This window comes from Engystomops pustulosus, chromosome 8, assembly GCF_040894005.1.
Source record: "Engystomops pustulosus chromosome 8, aEngPut4.maternal, whole genome shotgun sequence".
Classification (NCBI taxonomy): domain Eukaryota; kingdom Metazoa; phylum Chordata; class Amphibia; order Anura; family Leptodactylidae; genus Engystomops; species Engystomops pustulosus.
The window spans coordinates 45,685,504-45,707,321 of NC_092418.1; the positions used below are offsets into that span (position 1 = coordinate 45,685,504).

Genomic DNA, 21,818 nt, shown 5'->3' on the forward strand with positions numbered 1-21,818 from the left:
AGCAGCTTTTTAATTTGGATTTTCATTAACAAATTTTCATTAACATAGCTGTTCATTTCTTATCTATTTGTAACCGGTGCATTGAAGTATTTGTGTATGATCAGCATAAGCAGATGCAGATGCTGAATATCATGCACATATGAACTGAGTGTGATATCTAACAGCAATGTCACTATTAACTGGGGTCATCCAGGGGAAATAATAAGCTGACATGGTATAATGATAATGTAGGCGGGACGTACTAAGCACCCTATAAATTATCCATACAAAGCAATGTCTTTTAGAGCCATCTACTTCTCACAATAGAAGCAGTAGCTACTCACCTCTGACCGTCACCATGGTTCACTGGACAGCTGAAGAAAAGGCAGACATCACCTCTGTGTGGTCCAAGGTTAATGTCGAGCAGGATGGACATGAAGCTCTGAGCAGGTAATTCAAAATACATTTGTTAATATGTTCTACTCTTTTTCCGTATCTTCTCGATGTTACCTTTAGTGGAAATGGGAAAATTGTATACTAGCAATGAAAACTTTATTTTTTAATTAGTTTATGTTCAATATATTGTTATCTCTTAGATCGCAAAATGAAACATGAAATTACATCCATGCCTATATTACATTAAAGGACATCTAGCACCAGGATGAAGAATTGTAAACCAAGAACACTGACATCCTGATGTTTGCCCCCACTGGCAGGATCTGCTCTTCTTTAAGCTTCCTATGCCCTTGGTTTTAAGAATAAAATTATTTAAAAATCATGCAAATCAGCCTGAGGGGTTCCAGGCTCCATTAAAATCTATGGAGCCCAGAGCCCCTCAGGCTCATTTGCATAATTTTAAAATCCTTTTTTTTTTAGATGTCCTTTAAGTAGAGGTCTGGCTGATTAATCTGATTTTTCAAAATTAGACATACAATATTGAATGATGGTAGTTATTATTCCTATAATTATTAATGGCTCAAGTAAACATACGTTCAATGCCCAATGAGTCAAATCCTGTTTTATCATATTTACTTCTATATATTTAATTATATGTACTTATTGTTCCAACTTTCGTTTCCTAAAATGCCATGGCCCAAATTATAGAGGCATAGCCACTCAGTGTACCACCATACCTATATCCAATCCTACAAGATGCTTCTTGTAGGTAGGAAAATCTCTGATAGCATGTGGTAGAAAATGAACAGACTGTGGATTCCATATCAGATCTGTTAAAATTGCTGTGGGTATAGGCACTTGTCCTGTGATATTCTGCATTCTGCATTCTGATATCTGAATATATTCAAATCTTGTTTTCTCTTCTTACAGACTTCTGATTGTGTACCCCTGGACCCAGAGGTATTTCAGCAGCTTCGGCAACCTGTCCAACCCAACTGCCATCGCTGGAAACGCCAAGGTCCATGCCCATGGAAAGAAGGTCCTGTCAGCTATTGGTGATGCCGTTGGCCATCTGGACAACGTGAAGGGAGCTCTTCATGAGCTCAGTGACATCCATGCTTTCAAGCTGCATGTGGATCCTGAAAACTTCAGGGTAAGCATTATATGCTACCAAATTATGGAATTTTTAAATAGCTTTTGGAATCTTTGGTAACACAGTATAGTTAATTCTTTATTTGCAGCAACACAATAGTTTGCACTACCTCAGCCTTTAAGTTTATTTCTCTACATTTGTAAATACCTATCACCCTTACAGCCTACATTTAAAAAATGATGGCATACTGTAGCATTTGTATAATATAGGTATATTTTTATATATTAGGTATTAAAATAATTTTAAAAGAACCTGAGAAAATCTTAATCTAGTGAACCTAACAATAAATGTGCAATTCTTCCTGCAGCGTTTTTCTGAGGTCCTGGTCATCGTCTTGGCTGCCAAGCTTACAACTTCCTTCACTCCCAAAGTTCAACATTCAATGGAGAAATTCTTTGCCGTCTTGGTTGATGGTCTTAGCCACAGCTACCACAGCTAAACTGGGTCAGAACAAGAAATGCATCCTTAGCCAAGGAAGTGGGATATTGTGTGTAGAACATCTTTAATAAAACATACGTTCCATTTAAATAAGAGTCATTTCATGATTATTCTGATATACAGTGGTTTGTAAAAAGTATTTCAGGTTTGTACCTAAGGTTTAAAGGGAACCTGTCATGTGCATTTTGGGCACTTAATCATCAGTATATCCTTATGGAAAAATTATTGTCCCAAATATGTCCACAGTATGTCACTCCTGGGTTATAATAAACCAGCTAATAATTGCTCAAATTAGTCCGATGTTTTCATTTGTATCTCTGGTGCTCCCGGCACAAGATACTGATAACCTTTCCTTAGTATAACTCATCAATAAAGCATTTGCAAGGTTCTGAGAAGGTTCTGGAAGTGCCTACAGAACAGCTGCCACTGATCAAAGAATGGAAGAGTAAGCAGACAGTTCTATTTTTTTTTTTTATGTAATGGCTGGGAAAAGTAATTGAACTTCATCTTCCTTCTATGGGAATGAAGCAGTACCCAGATCTGGCCACTGTTTTATTCTCTCTGCATTAGTAGCTGATCAGTGACGGCGTCAAGTCCCCACTAAGGAAAGGCCTTCAATGTCTTTAGCTTGGAAAACTTCTTTTCATAAAGACAGTGCAACATTACATTTACAGTGCTTGATTCCTTGTGCTGAACATCGGGTAACCAGTGGAGTCACCTTTATTTATATAGCGCTCACAGATTATGCAGCGCTGCACAGAACTTGCCAAATCAGTCCCTGTCCCCATCTAATCAACATACCAGTATTAGAGATGAGCGAACATACTCGTCCGAGCTTGATGCTCGTTCGAGCATTAGCGTACTCGAAACTGCTCGTTGCTCGGACGAATACTTCGCCCGCTCGAGAAAATGGCAGCTCCCGCCGTTTTGCTTTTTGGCGGCCAGAAACAGAGCCAATCACAAGCCAGGAGACTCTGCACTCCACCCAGCATGACGTGGTACCCTTACACGTCGATAGCAGTGGTTGGCTGGCCAGATCAGGTGACCCTGGAATAGACTAGCCCCTGCCTGCGCTGCTCGGATCATTCTGTGTCTGGATGCCGCTAGGGAGAGAGCTGCTGCTGGTCAGGGAAAGCGTTAGGGTGTTCTATTAGAATAGTGTTAGGCAGGAGTGATTCAACAAGAACCCAACAGCCCTTCTTAGGGCTACAATAACGTTATACTTTTTTTTTTTTTGTTTGCTTGTGGCTGGGCTTGCTGGCACTAGTAGTGCAGCTAGTACCATATTGTGAGGAATTTGCAGGGGGACTTGCTACCGTTGTGTTTAGCTCTTAGTGACACGCAAACTCAAACTCAAACACCAAAGTGGGAAAATTTATTAGGGGTTTGATTTCAATTAGGCACAGTCTGCCATTTACTTTTTATTTTACGTTTATTTTTTCATAACTCAGCGTCATCTCATCAGTGTGCTTTCATACTTGGCTAGAAAATAGCCAAAGGAGAATCCAAACGGCTTACTTACGCCTACAATAGCGTTATATATATTTTATTTCTGGTTGATCTGCTGGTGGCTGTCCTTGCTGCAGTGCATATACTAGCCAATTGTGAGGAATTTGGAGTGAGACTTGCGACCGCTGTGTTTAGCGCTTAGTGACGCACATATCCATCGCAAAGACCGAAGTGGGAAAATTTATTAGAGGTTGGATTTCAATTAGGCACAGTCTGCCATTTCCTTTTTATTTTACGTTTATTTTTTCATAACTCAGCGTCATCTCATCTGGCATAGCAGTGTGCTTTCATACTTGGCTAGAAAATAGCCATAGCAATAGGATAGCATTGTTTGGTTTTAAAAACTAAAAAACACAAAAAAAAACTAAAAAACACAAAAAAACACAAAAAAAAAACTAAAAAACACAAAAATACACAAAAAAAAGTAAAAAAAAAATTAAAGTTATAACTTTCATTTTCAAAATGCTTAACCCGAGGGCTAGGGGTAGAGGACGAGGACGAGGGCGGGGACGTGGGCGTCCAACTACTGCAGGGGTCAGAGGCCGTGGTCCTGGGTGGGGTGAGACACCACCTGCTGATGAGGGAGCAGGGGAACGCCACAGAGCTACACTCCCTAGGTTCATGTCTGAAGTTACTGGGACTCGTGGTAGAGCACTGTTGAGGCCAGAACAGTGCGAACAGGTGATGTCGTGGATTGCCGACAATGCTTCGAGCAATTTGTCCACCAGTCAGTCTTCCACGCAGTCCACCCATGTCACCGAAATCGGCACTCCTCCAGCTCCTGCACCTCAGCCTCCTCCCCCCCAGTCTGCCCCCTCCCATGAAAATTTGGCATTTGAACCGGCATACTCTGAGGAACTTTTTTCTGGACCCTTCCCACAGTCACAAACCACTTGTCCGGTTGCTGCTGAGCAATTTTCCGATGCCCAGGTTTTCCACCAGTCGCAGTCTGTGGGTGATGATGACCTTCTTGACGTAGTGGAAGAAGTGTGTAAAGAGGTGTCCGACGATGAGGAGACACGGTTGTCAGACAGTGGTGAAGTTGTTGTCAGGGCAGGAAGTCCGAGGGGGGAGCAGACTGAGGGATCGGAGGATGATGAGGTGACAGACCCAAGCTGGGTTGAGAGGCCGGGTGAACACAGTGCTTCTGAGACGGAGGAGAGTCCTCGACCAGAACAGGTTGGAAGAGGCAATGGTGGGGCCAGACGGAGAGGCAGGGCCAGAGCAGGTGCATCAGCGCCAAATGTGTCACGTAGTGAAGCTCCCGTGGCGAGGGCTCCCGCGGCGAGGGCTAGATTTTCAGAAGTCTGGAGGTTCTTTAAGGAAACACCGGATGACCGACGGACTGTGGTGTGCAACCTTTGCCAAACCAGGATCAGCAGGGGTTCCACCACTACTAGCTTAACTACCACCAGTATGCGCAGGCATATGAATGCTAAACACCCCACTCCAAGGTGGCACCAAGCCCGTTCACCTCCAGCCGTGCACACCACTGCTCCTTCCCCTGTGTCAGCTGATAGTCAGCCCCCTGCCCAGGACCCTGGCACAAAAACCCCATCGTCGCCTCCACGATCCTCCACAGCATCCACCAGCGTTCAGCTCTCCATACCCCAGACGCTGGAGCGGAAACGGAAATATAGTGCAACCCACCCGCACGCCCAAGCCCTTAATGTCCACATCTCCAGATTGCTTAGCCTGGAGATGCTGCCCTATAGGCTAGTAGAGACCGAGGCCTTTCGCAACCTCATGGCGGCGGCCGCCCCTCCGTATTCGGTCCCCAGCTGCCACTACTTTTCCCGATGTGCCGTCCCAGCCCTGCACCAGCACGTGTCAGACAACATCATCCGTGCCCTGACCAACGCCGTTTCTGACAAGGTCCACCTGACCACGGACACGTGGACGAGTGCTGCCGGGCAGGGCCACTATATATCGCTGACGGCACATTGGGTTAACTTGGTGGAGGCTGGGACCGAGTCTGACCCTGCGGCTGGTCATATACTGCCGACGCCGAGGATTGCGGGGCCTACCTCGGTCCAGGTCTCAAAGGCCTACTATGCCTCCTCCTCCGAACTACCATCCGTGGGCATGGCGCCATCAGTCGCTAGCTCTAGGCACAGCAGCAGTGCCGTCGCTAAGCGACAGCAGGCGGTGCTCAAACTGCTGAGCCTAGGCGATAAAAGGCACACCGCCCAAGAGCTATTACAGGGCATCACGGCGCAGACTGATCTGTGGCTGGCACCGCTGAACCTGAAGCCAGGCATGGTTGTGTGTGACAACGTCCGTAACCTGGTGGCGGCTCTGCAACTCGGCAGACTGACACATGTGCCATGCCTGGCCCATGTGTTAAATCTGATAGTTCAGCGTTTCCTTAAGACTTACCCCAATCTGTCTGATTTGCTCACGAAGGTGCGCCGCATCTGTGCGCATTTCAGGAAGTCCAGCACAGATGTTGCCACTCTCAGGGCAGCGCAGCGCCGCCTCCAACTGCCCGCTCACCGACTGTTGTGCGAAGTGCCCACGAGGTGGAATTCAACATTAACCATGTTATCCAGAGTTTACCAGCAGCGCAGAGCGATTGTAGACTGCCAGATGTCAACTTCCACCAGAACTGGTAGTCAGGTCAGTCAGCTTCCTCAAGTCTACAATGAGGAGTGGACGTGGATGTCTGATATCTGTCAGGTGCTGAGTAACTTTGAGGAGTCAACACAGATGGTCAGTGGCGATGCCGCCATCATCAGCCTCACCATCCCGCTGCTTGGCCTGTTGAAAAACTCTCTGATCAGCATGAAGTCGGAAGCTTTGCGCTCGTCACAAGAGACGGGGGAAGAAGATTCCCTTGTTGATAGCCAAAGCACCCTTAGGTCTGTTTCTCAGCGCATATCGGAGGAGGTGGAGGTGGAGGAGGAAGAGGAGGAGAATGTTGGCGAGACACAAGAGGGGACCATTGTTGAGTCCTTCACTGTTCAGCGTGTATGGGCAGAAGAAGAGGAGTTGGAGGAGTTGGAGGAGGAGGAAATGTGCAGTCAGGCCAGTGAGGGGAGTGAATTCTTACGCGTTGGTACTCTGGCGCATATGGCAGATTTCATGCTAGGCTGCCTATCCCGTGACCCTCGCGTTCAAAGAATTTATTCCAGCACCGATAACTGGGTATTCACTCTCCTGGACCCACGGTACAAGCAAAATCTTTCCACTCTCATCCCTGGAGAGGAAAGGAGTGTGAGAATGCATGAATACCAGCAGGCCCTGGTGCACAAGCTGAAACACTATTTCCCTTCTGACAGCGCTAGCGGCAGAGTGCGTAGTTCTGCGGGACAAGTAGCGAGGGAGAGTAGGCGAGCAGGCAGCTTGTCCAGCACTGGCAAGGGTACGCTTTAGAAGGCTTTTGCCAGCTTTATGTCACCCCAGCAAGACACTGTCACCTGTCCCCAGTCTCGGCAGAGTAGGGCTGATCTTTACAGAAAGATGGTGAGGGAGTACGTAGCTGACCATACCATCGTCCTAAATGATCACACAGCTCCCTACAACTACTGGGTTTCAAAGCTGGACATGTGGCACGAACTGGCGCTGTACGCCTTGGAGGTTCTTGTCTGCCCTGCCACTAGCGTGTTGTCCGAGCGGGTTTTCAGTGCAGCTGGTGGCATCATCACCGATAAGCGTACACGCCTGTCGACTGACAGCGCTGACAGGCTGACGCTTATTAAGATGAATAAAGCCTGGATTTCTCATAATTTCCAATCTCCACCAGGTGAAGGAAGCTCAACCTGAATAATTTATCCACTCCTCCTCCTCCTCATTTTCCTCCTTCTCCTCCTCTTTGTACACTAAAGCAGAGGAAACTGGCTATTTTTTGACAGGGCCCACTGGCTCTAGCTATAGTACTTTATGCATTTAATTTTTCTGGAGGGCCACCTACCCGGTCCTCTGTTTTAAACAATTTTTGGGAGTGCCACATACAGGCACTCAATCTATTCAATTTTTCTGGAGGGCCACCTACCTGCTCCTCTGGTTTGAAAACTTTTTTGGACTGCCACATACAGGCACTCAATCTATTTCATTTTTCTGGAGGGCCACCTACCTGCTCCTCTGGTTTGAAAACTTTTTTGGACTGCCACATACAGGCACTCAATCTATTTCATTTTTCTGGAGGGCCACCTACCTGCTCCTCTGGTTTGAAAACTTTTTTGGACTGCCACATACAGGCACTCAATCTATTTCATTTTTCTGGAGGGCCACCTACCTGCTCCTCTGGTTTGAAAACTTTTTTGGACTGCCACATACAGGCACTCAATCTATTTCATTTTTCTGGAGGGCCACCTACCTGCTCCTCTGGTTTGAAAACTTTTTTGGACTGCCACATACAGGCACCATCCAAATTAAATTGTCTCCATAGCAGCCTCCACACGTTGTCTCCATTGCTACCTCCAAAAGTCGTCCATATAGCTGCCTCCATACATCGTGCCTTTATCAAACGAGGTGTGTCAGGCAGAAATTTGGGTTGTTTTCATGGATTCCACATCAAAGTTGTTAACTTTGTCGCCACCCTGCTGTGTTACCCACAAAATATACTGGCAAACTTTTACCATTTACGGATATTATTTCAGCGCTTCTTGCGCATCTGTTTACATTCCCCTCACCCGCCATATCCCAAACTTATAAGAACACTACTACACTTAACTTGGTGCAGGCTGGGACCGAGTCTGACCCTGGGGCTGGTCATATACTGCCGACGCAGAGGATTGCGGGGCCTACCTCGGTCCAGGTCTCAAAGGCCTACTATACCTCCTCCTCCTCCCACCCCTCCTCCACCTCCTCCTCCTCCGAATTACCATCCGTGGCCATGGCGCCATCAGTCGGTAGCTCTAGGCACAGCAGCAGTGCCGTCGCTAAGCGACAGCAGGCGGTGCTCAAACTGCTGAGCCTAGGCGATAAAAGGCACACCGCCCAAGAGCTATTACAGGCCATTCCACATCAAACTTGTTAACTTTGTCGCCACCCTGCTGTGTAATCCACAAAATATACTGGCAAACTTTTATCATTTACCGATATTATTTCAGCGCTTCTTGCGCATCTGTTTACATTCCCCTCACCCGCCATATCCCAAACTTATAAGAACGCTACTACACTTGATCTTATACAAAAGGTTCTTAGAAGTGCTGTTTGGGGAGTAGCCTAGAGACAGGGGCTTGGATTGGCGAAAGCTCGCCTGGAAGCGGAGCGCCAGCTCCATGCCAAGATCCAACTAACATAGTTTTAACTGCAGCACCTTTAATCTACTACTAGTTCACTGCCTCCATAATAATAATAATCTTTATTTATATAGCGCCATCATATTCCGTAGCGCTTTACAAATCATAGGAAACAAATACAAATGTAATGTAACAGAGCACAACATTTGTATGGAACAACAGGAGTGAGGTCCCTGCTCGCCAGAGCTTACGGTTTATGAAGATGATGGGGTAACACGAGGTAAAAGAATTTTTAATGGTCAAGCCATTCTTCTTAGGGAATAGAACAAAATATAATAAATGGAATTGCTGTCGCTTGAACCACTCAGCCGTCATCTTATATACCAGGTCCAGGGTGAATGGGACTGCAGAGAAGTCTGGTGCCTGTTGGTTGCTGGATAACAGATGGGAGGACGACACAGGACGGGTTAGTAGAAGAGTTAAAACTTCGTGCAGTTAATGAGTGTTATAGGCTTGCCTAAAGAAATGGGTTTTAAGAGCACGTTTGAAACTTTGGAGGTTAGGTATTAGTCTGATAGTCCGGGGCAGAGCATTCCATAGAATTGGTGCAGCTCTAGAGAAGTCTTGGAGACGCGAGTGGGAGGTCCGCACTAGGGTAGAGGTTGATCTAAGATCACTGGCGGATCTAAGAGCACGGGTTGGGCGATAGACTGAGATAAGAGAGGAGAGGTAGGGGGGTGCAGCATTATACAGAGCTTTATGGATGAGGGTTATTATTTTAAACTGTATTCGAAAGGAGACTGGCAGCCAGTGCAGCGACTGGCATGAACTGTAGGCATACATGGTCCCCTTATCAAACGAGCTGTGTCAGGCAGAATTTTGGGTTGTTTTCATGGCTTCCATGTTAACTTTGTCGCCACCCTGCTGTGTAATCCACAAAATATACTGGCAAACTTTTATCATTTACCAATATTATTTCAGCGCTTCTTGCGCATCTGTTTACATTCCCCTCACCCGCCATATCCTAAACTTATAAGAACGCTACTACACTTGATCTTATACAAAAGGTTCTTAGAAGTGCTTTTTGGGGAGTAGCCTAGAGACAGGGGCTTGGATTGGCGAAAGCTCGCCTGGCAGCGGAGCGCCAGCTCCATGCCAAGATCCAACTAACATAGTTTTAACTGCAGCACCTTTAATCTACTACTAGTTCACTGCCTCCATACATGGTCCCCTTATCAAACGAGCTGTGTCAGGCAGAATTTTGGGTTGTTTTCATGGCTTCCATGTTAACTTTGTCGCCACCCTGCTGTGTAATCCACAAAATATACTGGCAAACTTTTATCATGTACCGATATTATTTGGGCGCTTCTTGCTCACCTCCTTTGGTTCCTCTCTGCCACCCATTGGTTTGAAGCCTGAGTTTAGGGTATGTCGCCATGCCACTCTCTAGCCTGCCGCTGCTGCCGCTGCCTCTGCATGCCATCCCTTATAGTGTCATGGTCAATTATTGGATGTTTTAGATGCTATCTAGCTTCATTCTGTCGCTCTGTCATGGCCATGCTGTTGCCCATAATTTTGGCATAATGGTGCAATTAAGCAGCCTCAGAGGCATCCATGCATGCTGCCCCTGCTGTTTCCTGTCCATTTCCGTGGTGTTTCCATCCTTTTCTGAGGTTCCCAGGTGTTTGGCCAAGCTTCCCTGTGCAGAGCCTTGGTCCCCTTGAAAAATGCTCGAGTCTCCCATTGACTTCAATGGGGCTCCTTATTCGAGACGAGCACTCGAGCATCGGGAAAAGTTTGTCTCGAATAACGAGTACCCGAGCATTTTAGTGCTCGCTCATCTCTAACCAGTATGTTTTGGAGTGTGGAAGGAAACTGAAGGACCAGGAGGAAACCCATGCAAACACCTAGAGCACATATAAACTCTTTGCAGATGTTGACCTGGATCGGACTTGAACCCAGGACCCCAGCGCTGCAAGGCTGTAGTGCAAGGTAAACTTTTGGTGTGTCAGGCAATTTAGATCCATGTTTTGCAATGCTATCTGCTGACAACCATGGCCACTTATGTCACCTTAAAAAAGGAAAGACGCTTGCAACACTGAGATCCATTAACAACATGGAGAGGAGTTTGGAATGTGCTGGAATAAGTAAAGGGGAGGATGGTAGCATGGAAGTAAAGGGAGAGGCAGGTAGATGCGTAACATCTAGAAGGTAGGACAGAGGTAAGTGTTACAGGGAAGTCCTGATGTCAGCATATGAGGAGGATGTGACTTCATAGGTAACAATGCAGCAAAGAGACACTTCCTCTAAATGTCTGGGGAATGCCTGAACCAGGAGGGTGGGGATAGTAGGGCATATTCTCCCGACATCTGAACTTGTACAGGAGAGGTAAACTATGTGAGTAATCCTCATATTTACTAGCATGCCTGTGTCACCCGCACAGTGGCGTAACTAGGAGAGACAGGGCCCCCTAGCAGGATACGGCATGGGGCCCCCCTTCCCACTTAAAAAATATACATATTAGTATACTCACACATGCGAGTTACAATCACATATAAATACACTCATGTGCATATACACACATACAGTGCTATATGCAACATACTCACATACAGTGTATACAGACACTATATACACATCACAGATACTGCATATATACATCAAAGTAAATGTTATATACATATTATTCTGGACATGTGCAGTACAATATAGATATAATGGTCCACATCCTCCAGTCTTTATTGTGTGAGGTAAAATGACGGGGCCCCCTGACACTGCGGCCCCATAGCGGCTGCTATGACTGCTACCGCCGTAGTTACGCCCCCACACCCACAACTGAAAAACACTTCTACAATCTGCCTTTTACTTTGGAAACATGAAAACACCTTTGTTGTTGCTCTTATACATTCTTATCTGGTCTTACTAAACTCTTATCTCAGAAACCTCTAATGAATGCAGCCAGACTCATTTTTTCTGACCAGACAGTGTATAAATCTGACTTTATGCCAATCCCTGCACTTGGAGCTCATCCGATCATAGAAAACTATGTTACCGCAGTGCCGCAGTAGTGCCGCGTCATAGCACAAGTTCTGCAAGAATGTTTGTGAGCTGCATCAGTTCTCTGGAAAGCATGATCGGGGACACTTTCATGACTACTATGTTCTATATTAAATATATATGTATACACAGTTTCAAATGTGCCCCAAAAATTTAATTCTTTTAGCAAGGCATGTCACATTACCATTAAATATCCTACTGCTGCTGCATAGATCTCTGCTGACCGCCCCGCCCAAGTACCTGCCTCCCCACCCACCTGATCTGTCACCCACATGATTGCTTACCTTCCCACTTCATCTCCTCCCCTTGGTCCCTGCAGCCTCCAGTCATTTATCTACAGAATGGGGGTTATTTATCATACACCGGCACTCGTGCTTCAGCCTCTTAATGTATCCGGTGGGGTACTGCACAAGGCTCATCTCTACGCAAGGCAGGGCACAGCCGTTGACTTTTCACATGTGAAAATTCACGAGTTGCAGCAAGTGCACGGGCGTGAGGGACAGTAACGCCCCATGCCAGCCAACTCCCTGGCATGCCCTCCGTGCACCATGCTGCGCCCCCCTTTCACACCCCACTGTCGTGAAGGTGGTGGATTGGGGTAAATAATTGCAAGTGCTACCAATAAGTTAGCATTTGCGATTATTTCAGGGCTTCTAGGGCACTGACATGGCACAGAGGTCCTGATAAATGTCCCCCATATGTGTTCCTAGAAATAATACCTGAATCCATCAGTGAACAGTGATTAGCAGATATATGGTGTATAAAGGGTTAAATTTAATATATCACATGTTCCTAGCCCTGGAGATCCTGTAAACACACCCTCTACGGCATGTCCCTGTTACTACTGCGTATATCCAGAAGCTTAAGAACATCCATAGCAACCTGACTGCAAGCTAGAGCATATAGCCATTATAGTTACTCTCCGGCAGCCATGTTAGAATGGGGCATACCCTCAGCTCATGCTCAAGCAAATAAGACCAGCCAAAAGTTTGCTATGGGGCCCTCTTATTTCTAGTTGCGCCACTGGAGTTTTCAGAATATAAAACATAACCCTGATTTACAGTAAGCAAAGCCTATATCAGGTCAAACCTTGGAGGGTAAAGTGAAGGGAATTGGAGGGAAATAGGAGGGAGTGGAGTTAATTGTTAGGATCCAGTTGGCATTGTTCTGCAAAATAAAAGGAAAGATCCGACCAGTGAAGTCCATGATGAGTCTAATGTCTGATCAATATGCAGGACATTTAGCATGGTGAGACAAACTTCATTGCCTCCCCACCCACCTGATCTGTCACCCACATGATTGCTTACCTTCCCACTTCATCTCCTCCCCTTGGTCCCTGCAGCCTAAACATCTATTCATAGTCCTGCTCTGCTTTCTTGATTGGTAAAGCTAATCCTCCTGTCTTTTGCTTCATCAGCCAGACATTCCTGTCCGTAAAATGGCTGCAGATAAAGGGTCATGTGATCTCTAACTGGCCATTGCTCATGGACAGTTAGAGATCACATGACTCTCCATCTGCAACCATTTTATTGACAGGAATGTCTGACTGATGAGGTAAAAGACAGGAGGCTTCACTTTACATATCAAGAAAGAGGTGCAGAACTATTAATAGATGTATATTGGTACCTAGTATCCTTCCCCCCACACATACAGGGAAATAGGCAAAAACATTTTCCAAGGTGTTAAATGGAAAACAATACCTCCTTTTGCTATCTTGAGAGGCAGCCCCCTTAACACCAAGTATGACCTACAAGAAGTCTAAAACCATGGTGTGGGATTAAGCCAAACCAGTATATCTATTCCAGAAGGAACAGACTCCCAACAGTAGACAGCCCTGTTTCAACCTGATTGGGTCTCTTCAGTACAGCATAGGGGACTGGATTGGCTGTATGAGAGGCTATTGATTAGGGTCAGACAGCAGGGGTTCTCCTTATGGAGAGATTGCCAATTAAGGCCACCTTAAAGGCATGTGGAGACTTAGAGCCATAAGAGGCATTGTTTTCCATGTAACGCCTTGGAAAATGTTTTTACATACTTCCCAGAATTCCCTAGTGGAGCATCTATGGCTCTAAGTCTCCACATGCCTTTAAGGTGTCCTTAATTGGCAATCTCTCCATAAGGAGAACACCTACTGTCTGACCCCACACATACACACATCACAAAAATCATGAGGAAAGTGGCTGACCCCTTTAAGTACTATGCTTTAGCCTCTATTTCCTTAATCTTGTAGTGTTCATTAAAATAATTTAATGAAGAACTTCAAATGTGCATTTAGGAAAACCAATCATACTCCTAACTGTATGAAACCATCCTCACTTACTACTGTCCAGACCAGATCTCACAGACAGTGTAGGAGATGGCCCGGGGAGCTCTGAAGCTGACCACCCTCCTACTGTAAATACTCACATAGAAGCCGAGGCTACTAATTTTACCACCAAAAAAACCTGGAAAAAGTTATTTGGGCATATTTACTAAGACAAGTTTTCTAGGGAACTTTGCACATTTTTTAATTATTATTACAAAATGCCACGTCAGATGCCCCCTTTAATAATATGACCTGTTCTTGTTCCAAAATAATGTAACACAAATGCATCTGTGTAAATGGAGGAACTGTGTTCCAGTCTTGGATAACTCTCAGGTTAGAAGCCAAGTTATACGCCCGGATGTCAGGGAACTTACGACTGCCATTGAGTTTTGGTTGTTGTAGAATGTGGAATGCTATCCTCAGATGGCAACCCCCCCCCCTCCCACAATGAATCTGTGGTATAGGTAGTTGATTTTATTTATATCCTTTGGTGTTAGGGTCAGAGGTATGGATTGCATAATGTATAGCAACTTGGGAAACTCCACCAGTTTTTGTAAGCTGGCTTTGCCTATAAAGGAAAGGATATGGTGTGGCCACCTAGAGATGGTTTGTTCTAGGTTATATAAGTATGGGGCTATGTTGGCATTATATTATTTAGAGATCTGTACTCCCAGTTATGTAAGGGAAGACATTTGCTATGTTAAAACGAAGTTAACCAATTATAAAGGTTTTGCCTTTAGTAATAATGCCTCTGTTTTATCTAAATATATGGTTTAACTGGATAGCCACCCCACCTTTTAGTTATATCCTTTAACAATCTGGAAAAGCAGAGACACAGAGTTTCCTTGTGCCTAATGTCCGGCCTTTAAGGTGATACAGTAGGGGGTCTAGGGAGAGATTAAAAAGAAGTGGGGAGATAGGGAAGCCGTGTCTGGTTTCCCTGAAAAATGTTTAACTGTGGAGTTTTTTGCTACTGACAATAATTGTAGTGTGGGAGCCTGTGTAAAGCAGATCTATCAAATTCTGAAAAGTCCTGCCAACAATCCTGCACCCCATACTTGCCTACAAGAAAGGCCAAGGCACTTTAATGAACCATTTTTGGCTTCTAATCCCAAAAGCATTAAGACCTAACCCGTGTCTTCCTGTCCCGCTGTAGTAGCCAGGATATAAGATATTTTTTGACTGCATTGCGCCCATGGTAAAACCTGCCTGGGTTGGGTGCAGTATGTGTGGTAGAATAGATTGGTAGAGACATGACGCCAGAATGAACATCATTATTTCAGGGTTTTTGTAAAGTTTTAGCAATGGAATTGTTCTGGTGTCGATGAATCTGTCAGCCATTATGCCGGATCAGTAAGTTGTGTTGAAGAGCTTAGTGAATAAGGAGATGATTTTTGGTACAAATATTTTGTAGTATTTTGCCATCAGGCCATCTTGTTTTTGTCCTTGAGATGGCAGCCATAACCTGCTCTTCTGTTAAAGGGAGTCTACCACCACGGATCTACCTATAAAGGTAGATTGGGTGGTAGGTGTATCTATAAGACGTGAGGATAGCCCTTTTAAGGGCTAATCCTCATGTCCCTGCAATATTTTAATAACCTTTATTTCGCTAATATTTCGTAAATTTACTAGCTGAGGCTACACGCCGCAGATACTCCACGCCCCAGTAGCCTCTTTCATCCACCTACCAGATAACTTTGGCACGCAGATCCTCAAAGCTGTGCAGGCATCGTGGACAAAGGCACGCAGCTATGAGTTATCTAGTAGGCGGATCAAAGAGGCTACTGGGGCATGGAGTAGCCGCGCCGTATAGCCTCAGCTCTGGCTTCTCCACACCCCAGTGGCCTCTTTAGTAAATTTACATATTAGCAAAATAAAAGTTATTAAAATAGTGTGGGGACATGAGGATTAGCCCTTAAAAGGGCTATCCGCACGTCCTATAGATGCACCCAACACCCAAACTACTTTTATAGGTAGAACCATGGTGATAGGTTCCCTATTCGTTCGTCACCCTAGGCATGGTAAGAGATAAAAAAAACCATTTCAATAATATCAGTATTTGTTGGGTCAACATGGTATAAGTCTGTGAAACATTAGTGAATCAAAGCCTCCTCTGGATTCGTAATTAGTTGAGGGGTCTCAGAGACAGAAGAGGTTTGCAGATATGCCGTAGCTTGCCTAGAGACCCCATGTGGTTTCCCCAATATAAAATGTATTCTGAGTCGCCCGATGCTCCAGTGTGCTTGTCCCTGAATATAAAAAGAGGAGAGAAGGCCACAGCATCCAATATGATGAACAAAGGTTAAATCTTTATTCACAGAGGCATAGAAAAAAGTGCAACATTTCGATTCACAATGAATCTTTGTCAATCAATCTTTGTGCACTTTTTTCTATGCCTGTGTGAATAAAGGTTTAACATTTTTTCATCATATTGGATGCTGTGGCCTTCTCTCCTCTTTTTGTCTTGGACTAGGGATCCTGCACACTAGGACTCTGGGCTGCGTGCATCAAACAAACAGCTTTTGGTAAATAGATTGGTTGGTCTCTTTTTTCTTTTTTTTGTCCCTGAATATAGGTGTCCAACAACCTCATAGCCTCAGTATAGGCCTGTTTAGACTGAGGTGTCAAGAGAGTTTGATAGGGCAGCTGCGCCCTCAGGAGGGAGGCATAAAACAGCATAAACTTTCCAGAACAACTTTGCATTTGTGTGATACATAAGCAATCGTATGGCCCCTCAAGATCGGTTCTGACGCTGCCCACAGTAAAGTTGGGTCATCCAAGTGTTCAATGTGATTGTCCAAGTAAGTGGCCCAGTTGATTTTAAGGAATTTACAGAAGTCTTCAACTCCACCAAGTATGTAGAAAACATAAAAAATTTGATTTGTTCAGGTACGACTATCAGAGCAAGTGTAACATCATATCATATCATATCATTGATTCTCTTCTTGTTTCCATTTATTAGCAAATACTTACAAACATGATAAAAAGTTCAGTCTCTTATAGGGAGGGTATTATAACATTACAAGTATAACAACAGCCGCTTTGAACGTATGGCGCTTCATCTGGTGATTTGTGGACACTATTTCAGGCCGGAACCAGTTATATCGCACGATTTTGACAACACACATCACTACAGATTAATAACTATATTAAATATAAGTCAAATCAGTAGTAGATTAGAATATAGCTGGTTTGGGCGATAGCATGGGGCCCAAACCAAAAGTTCTATGGCCACCAAAATTTTATACCAAATTTTATACTGAGAAGGACCTTCACCCATAGAATCCTTGTACAAATGTTCCTGCTTCCAATATACATGTACACAAGAGCCATTTCAGGTCATGGTTTCAGATTGAGACCAGGCAAAAGGGACGCATCCTCCATTCCCCAAGAAGCCTGATTTTAGTACCACATGTAGGAAGTGACTTCCAGTTTTTTAGGTGCCATAATATTTATACAGCCCAGGGCCCATGGCAGTCTTAATTCCCCCCTGAGTGTAATGCCCCATCTAGCACATCCATATACTCTGCAGTAGTCCCAGGCGGAGGAGGTATTGTAATTTTTCTAGAACAAAGTTATGTATTTTAGGCTGAATGTAAACATGGAAACTATTACCAAGCTATCAAATGGTACAGTGCTATAAGGATCTGGGCAATGCATTTTGAAGTATTGGCTGCTAAGGCAAATTATATATTTGGGTATAAAAACTACCATGTAAATTAAATGTATTTCTTTCTAGTCATGTATCTAGTTTAAGGAGGTGTGGGGCAGATGGACAACTAATTAGAACATTTTAAACGTAATGTTATGGCCCACATTCATGGCCCAGATTTACATGCGGCACAAATTATGAATCTGGCTGCCTCTGCACACTACATATAGTGCAGTTTGCTCTGTTTTTAGTAAAGGTGCCCCTTAGTGTTTTTCTTTCTAGTTCCACTGGGTCTCAAATTTAGAATGGATTGATTTTATTACTTGCTTCTGGATTATGGATATAAACACATAACACAACTGAACTGTGAGATATTGCTGGGCAAGAAATATATATTTTTTAATTCTGTTTAAGAAATGTATTTTTACCCTGGAGTTTCAAGAACCTGCAACCTCATATTTTGTGTTTTCCTGTTAGTGCGTATAAAATAGGTATGTTACATAATAGATCATTTTTAGCAAGTATTTATTTAGGGAAATTTTAGACATGGAAAACTGTTTTGTGTTTTTTATTAAATGGCATTTATGATTTCATATATTTGAGTGAATTTTTATTCCTATTGTATACAGTACTAATAATGTGTCCTGTATTCTTATCCATAATGGGACACTACTAGCTCTTGTAAAGCCAATGTTAACCTGGGCTCTTCAGAAATGGGTTTATATCCATTATATACATTGGATACAGTATTATTCTTTTATTTAAGCTTACAGCAAAATTCATGAGCTTTTTCATTTTGTTGTAACAATGTTATCTGTTAAACAGCCTTTGCTTCTTATCTATTTTGGTGCACTGAGCTATTTTTGTATGATCAGCAGATGCAAAGTGAGAAAATCATGTACATATGAAAAGAGAGTAATATCAAATAGCAATGTCACTATAAACTGGGGTTATGAGTGAAGACAATAAGGTGACACAGCATTATGATAATGTAGGCGGGACATACTAAGCACCCTATAAATTATCCATACAAAGCAATGTCTTTTAGAGCCACCTACTTCTCACAATAGAAGCAGTAGCTACTCACTTCTAACCGTCAACATGGTTCACTGGACAGCTGAAGAGAAGGCAGCCATCACCTCTGTGTGGTCCAAGGTTGATGTCGAGCAGGATGGACATGAAGCTCTGAGCAGGTAATGCAAAACAACTTGATTTATAACTATTCGAAAGTATTTTTTCATTGCATTCCTATTTTGCCAAACCTTTCTGATTAGTTAGTACACATGGCAAAATACTAGACTTTTACTAGATATAATAGCTACAACCATTGTAGTAAAACTATCTTTATTAGATTCTTTACCTGTTTGTGAAAAATGTAAATTGTTATCTCTATGGTTTATAGTTATATATGACACTTATTTAACCAGTATAAAAGTCATATATGGCACATGAAATGACACCACCGTGCCTGCAATAATTCAAGGTGTGGTAACTGTCAGCCTTTGGGGTCTTTCACTTCCATGTAAAAATATCAATATTTTTTTTAAGGCATAAATATTCATAGTTGAATATAGTTGAAATTTGACTTACTAATGGTTGACAATGTATCACACATAGATATGCCCATGGCATGTATATATTCACTATCCGTCAAATCTTCTTTTATGATGTTTTTCTCAATACATATTATTCTTTCAAGTCTGCATTATGATATGTGAGTGTATAACAAATGAATTTTCTCTTCCTACAGACTTCTGATTGTGTACCCCTGGACCCAGAGGTATTTCAGCAGCTTCGGCAACCTGTCCAACCCAACTGCCATCGCTGGAAACGCCAAGGTCCATGCCCATGGAAAGAAGGTCCTGTCTGCTATTGGTGATGCCGTCCACCATCTGGACAACGTGAAGGGAGCTCTTCATGAACTCAGTGACATCCATGCTTTCAAGCTGCATGTGGATCCTGAAAACTTCAGGGTAAGCAATATACTTCACTAAAGGATTTTCTAAATGATTTTGAACAGTTAACACTTTAATGCAAGAAAATGAGCAGAACTCCAATTATAGTGGTAAACCAAGATGTATAAATATGTGTATATATATATATATATATATATATATATATATAAGACTGTTATATTCTCATGGAAAAGGCCCTTCTCATGATGTGAACCTAACAATAAATGTGTAATTCTTCTTGCAGCGTTTTGCTGAGGTCCTGGTCATTGTCTTGGCTGCCAAACTTACAACTTCCTTCACCGCCCCAGTTCAACATGCAGTGGAGAAATTCTTTGCTGTCTTGGTTGATGGTCTCAGCCACAGCTACCACAGCTAAACTGGGTCAGAACAAGTCATGCATCCTTAGCTGTAGAAGTGGGATATTGTGTGTATAACATCTTCAATAAAACCCATATGCAATTTTACATAAAAGTGTCATCATGTGATTATTCCGATACATTTATTAAAATATAAAATATGTAAAATAGTATTTTAAGGTTACACTTTCTTTTTGGTTTTTTCATCTTTGGTCCTCCTGGAACAGGTGTGCTTCTTCAATTAAATTGGCTTTAAGGGCTTTAGATATTTATGAACGATCCTACGGATAGTTCATTCATATCAAATTAGTGAGTATTGAAAAGGAAGCAGACTGCGCAAATCTCTGTGTAGTGGCAAGTAATTGCAGCTCAGCTGCCTTTTTAAGTGTATCTGCAGTAACCATGTCTGACCACTACAAAGATAATGGAGTGTCTGCTTCTTTTTACATTCTCTGTGCATAGACACATAGACACTTGGTCAATTGGGCTTGACCAAAACCCCTTCAAGTTAAGAACCCTTTCGCAAAAAATACATATTATGGGCATGTTTAATGTCACACATCCCCCGCTAGATGTTGTGGTTAAATATTCAACACCTTTAAGCCTTTTTCTGGAATACAAAGGGATTCCTAAAGGTTTTTTTATATATTTATACAAGCTTTTCTTTACTCTGAGCTTTTCACCACTATTCTATAGTTCTAGTTGCTGTCCGCCTGCAGAGAGTATAGTTCTAGATGTTGCCTTCCACATGCAGACTATACATTGATTACTACCGCACTCCATTGGATTACACTGACTTTTATTGTAACACTAGTCTGCATGTAGTTACACATTACCAAACCACATAGGTTCATATTCTATCATTTATCAAACTCTCCAACAGTATCTTTGTTGCCCTAACAGGCCAATCACAGCTCAGCTTAAAATTTTCGCCAACAAAAAAAAGCTGATTTGTGGCTGTTTTTGGCAACAAGTTAAGGTGTCATTGCATCTAATGGATCATTCATTATACTGAGGCAGGAGGTGCAAGTCCCCAAAAATTATATTGATAAGTCACAGGAGTGGGGACCACCTAAATCTCTCTCTATCTCTCTCTCTCTCACACTATATATATATATATATATATATATATATATATATATATATATAGGACGTCCCCTACTTGCAGACAACCCCTAAAGACGGACCCCTCTGCCCACTGTGACCTCAGGTGAAGCTCTCTGGATGCTGTACTGTAGTCCCAGACTGCAATGTGCAGCGTTAAGGTGTCTGTAATAAAGTTTTATTGATAAGCCTTGGTTCAATTATAGCAAATAATGTAAACTACAACTGTCTCGTGGCAAAAAAAATTGTCTGGATCTACAATTATCAATAAAATATACAGTTTTGACTTACATACAAATTCAACTTAAGAATTTAAGTTGCATATATATATATATATATATATATATATATATATATATATATATATACCGTATATTCGACGTTTAAGACGACCTGGTTTATAAGACGACCCCCCTACTTTCCTGTTTAAAATATAGAGTTTAAGATATATTCGCCGTATAAGACTACCCCTTTTCCAATGCATACAAAACACCGGTAAAAATTTAAAAAAAAACTGATTTGAATTTAACATGGTCCTTTTTTTAATTTAAATTCTTATGATATGCAGGTATATAGCAGGAAAACTGTCGCTCATAAACATAAGGCATACAACAACAACATTACCACTGTCCATTTTACTGTAAATGTTACCATACTGTACCTTAAATTTTTATTTTATTAAATACTCCATGCCATGTACTCAGAAGCAGGAAAAAAATTCCAAATGC

At 43.0% G+C, this 21,818-nt stretch overlaps 2 protein-coding genes across 2 annotated transcripts; both read left to right on the plus strand.

Annotated features, from left to right (window-relative positions):
• The first annotated feature begins 269 nt into the window (after positions 1-269).
• LOC140075213 (hemoglobin subunit beta-2-like) lies at positions 270-2,258 on the plus strand. The gene is made up of 3 exons (XM_072120812.1): positions 270-429; positions 1,306-1,528; positions 1,836-2,258. Exons 1-3 carry the CDS (start codon positions 338-340, stop codon positions 1,965-1,967), a joined length of 447 nt encoding a protein of 148 aa, XP_071976913.1. The 5' UTR covers positions 270-337; the 3' UTR covers positions 1,968-2,258.
• A 16,449-nt stretch (positions 2,259-18,707) lies between these two features.
• On the plus strand, positions 18,708-20,101 carry LOC140075214 (hemoglobin subunit beta-3-like). Its single transcript, XM_072120813.1, has 3 exons — positions 18,708-18,868; positions 19,426-19,648; positions 19,875-20,101. The coding sequence occupies exons 1-3, from the start codon at positions 18,777-18,779 to the stop codon at positions 20,004-20,006; spliced, it is 447 nt and encodes a 148-aa protein (XP_071976914.1). The 5' UTR covers positions 18,708-18,776; the 3' UTR covers positions 20,007-20,101.
• The last annotated feature ends 1,717 nt before the right edge of the window (positions 20,102-21,818 follow it).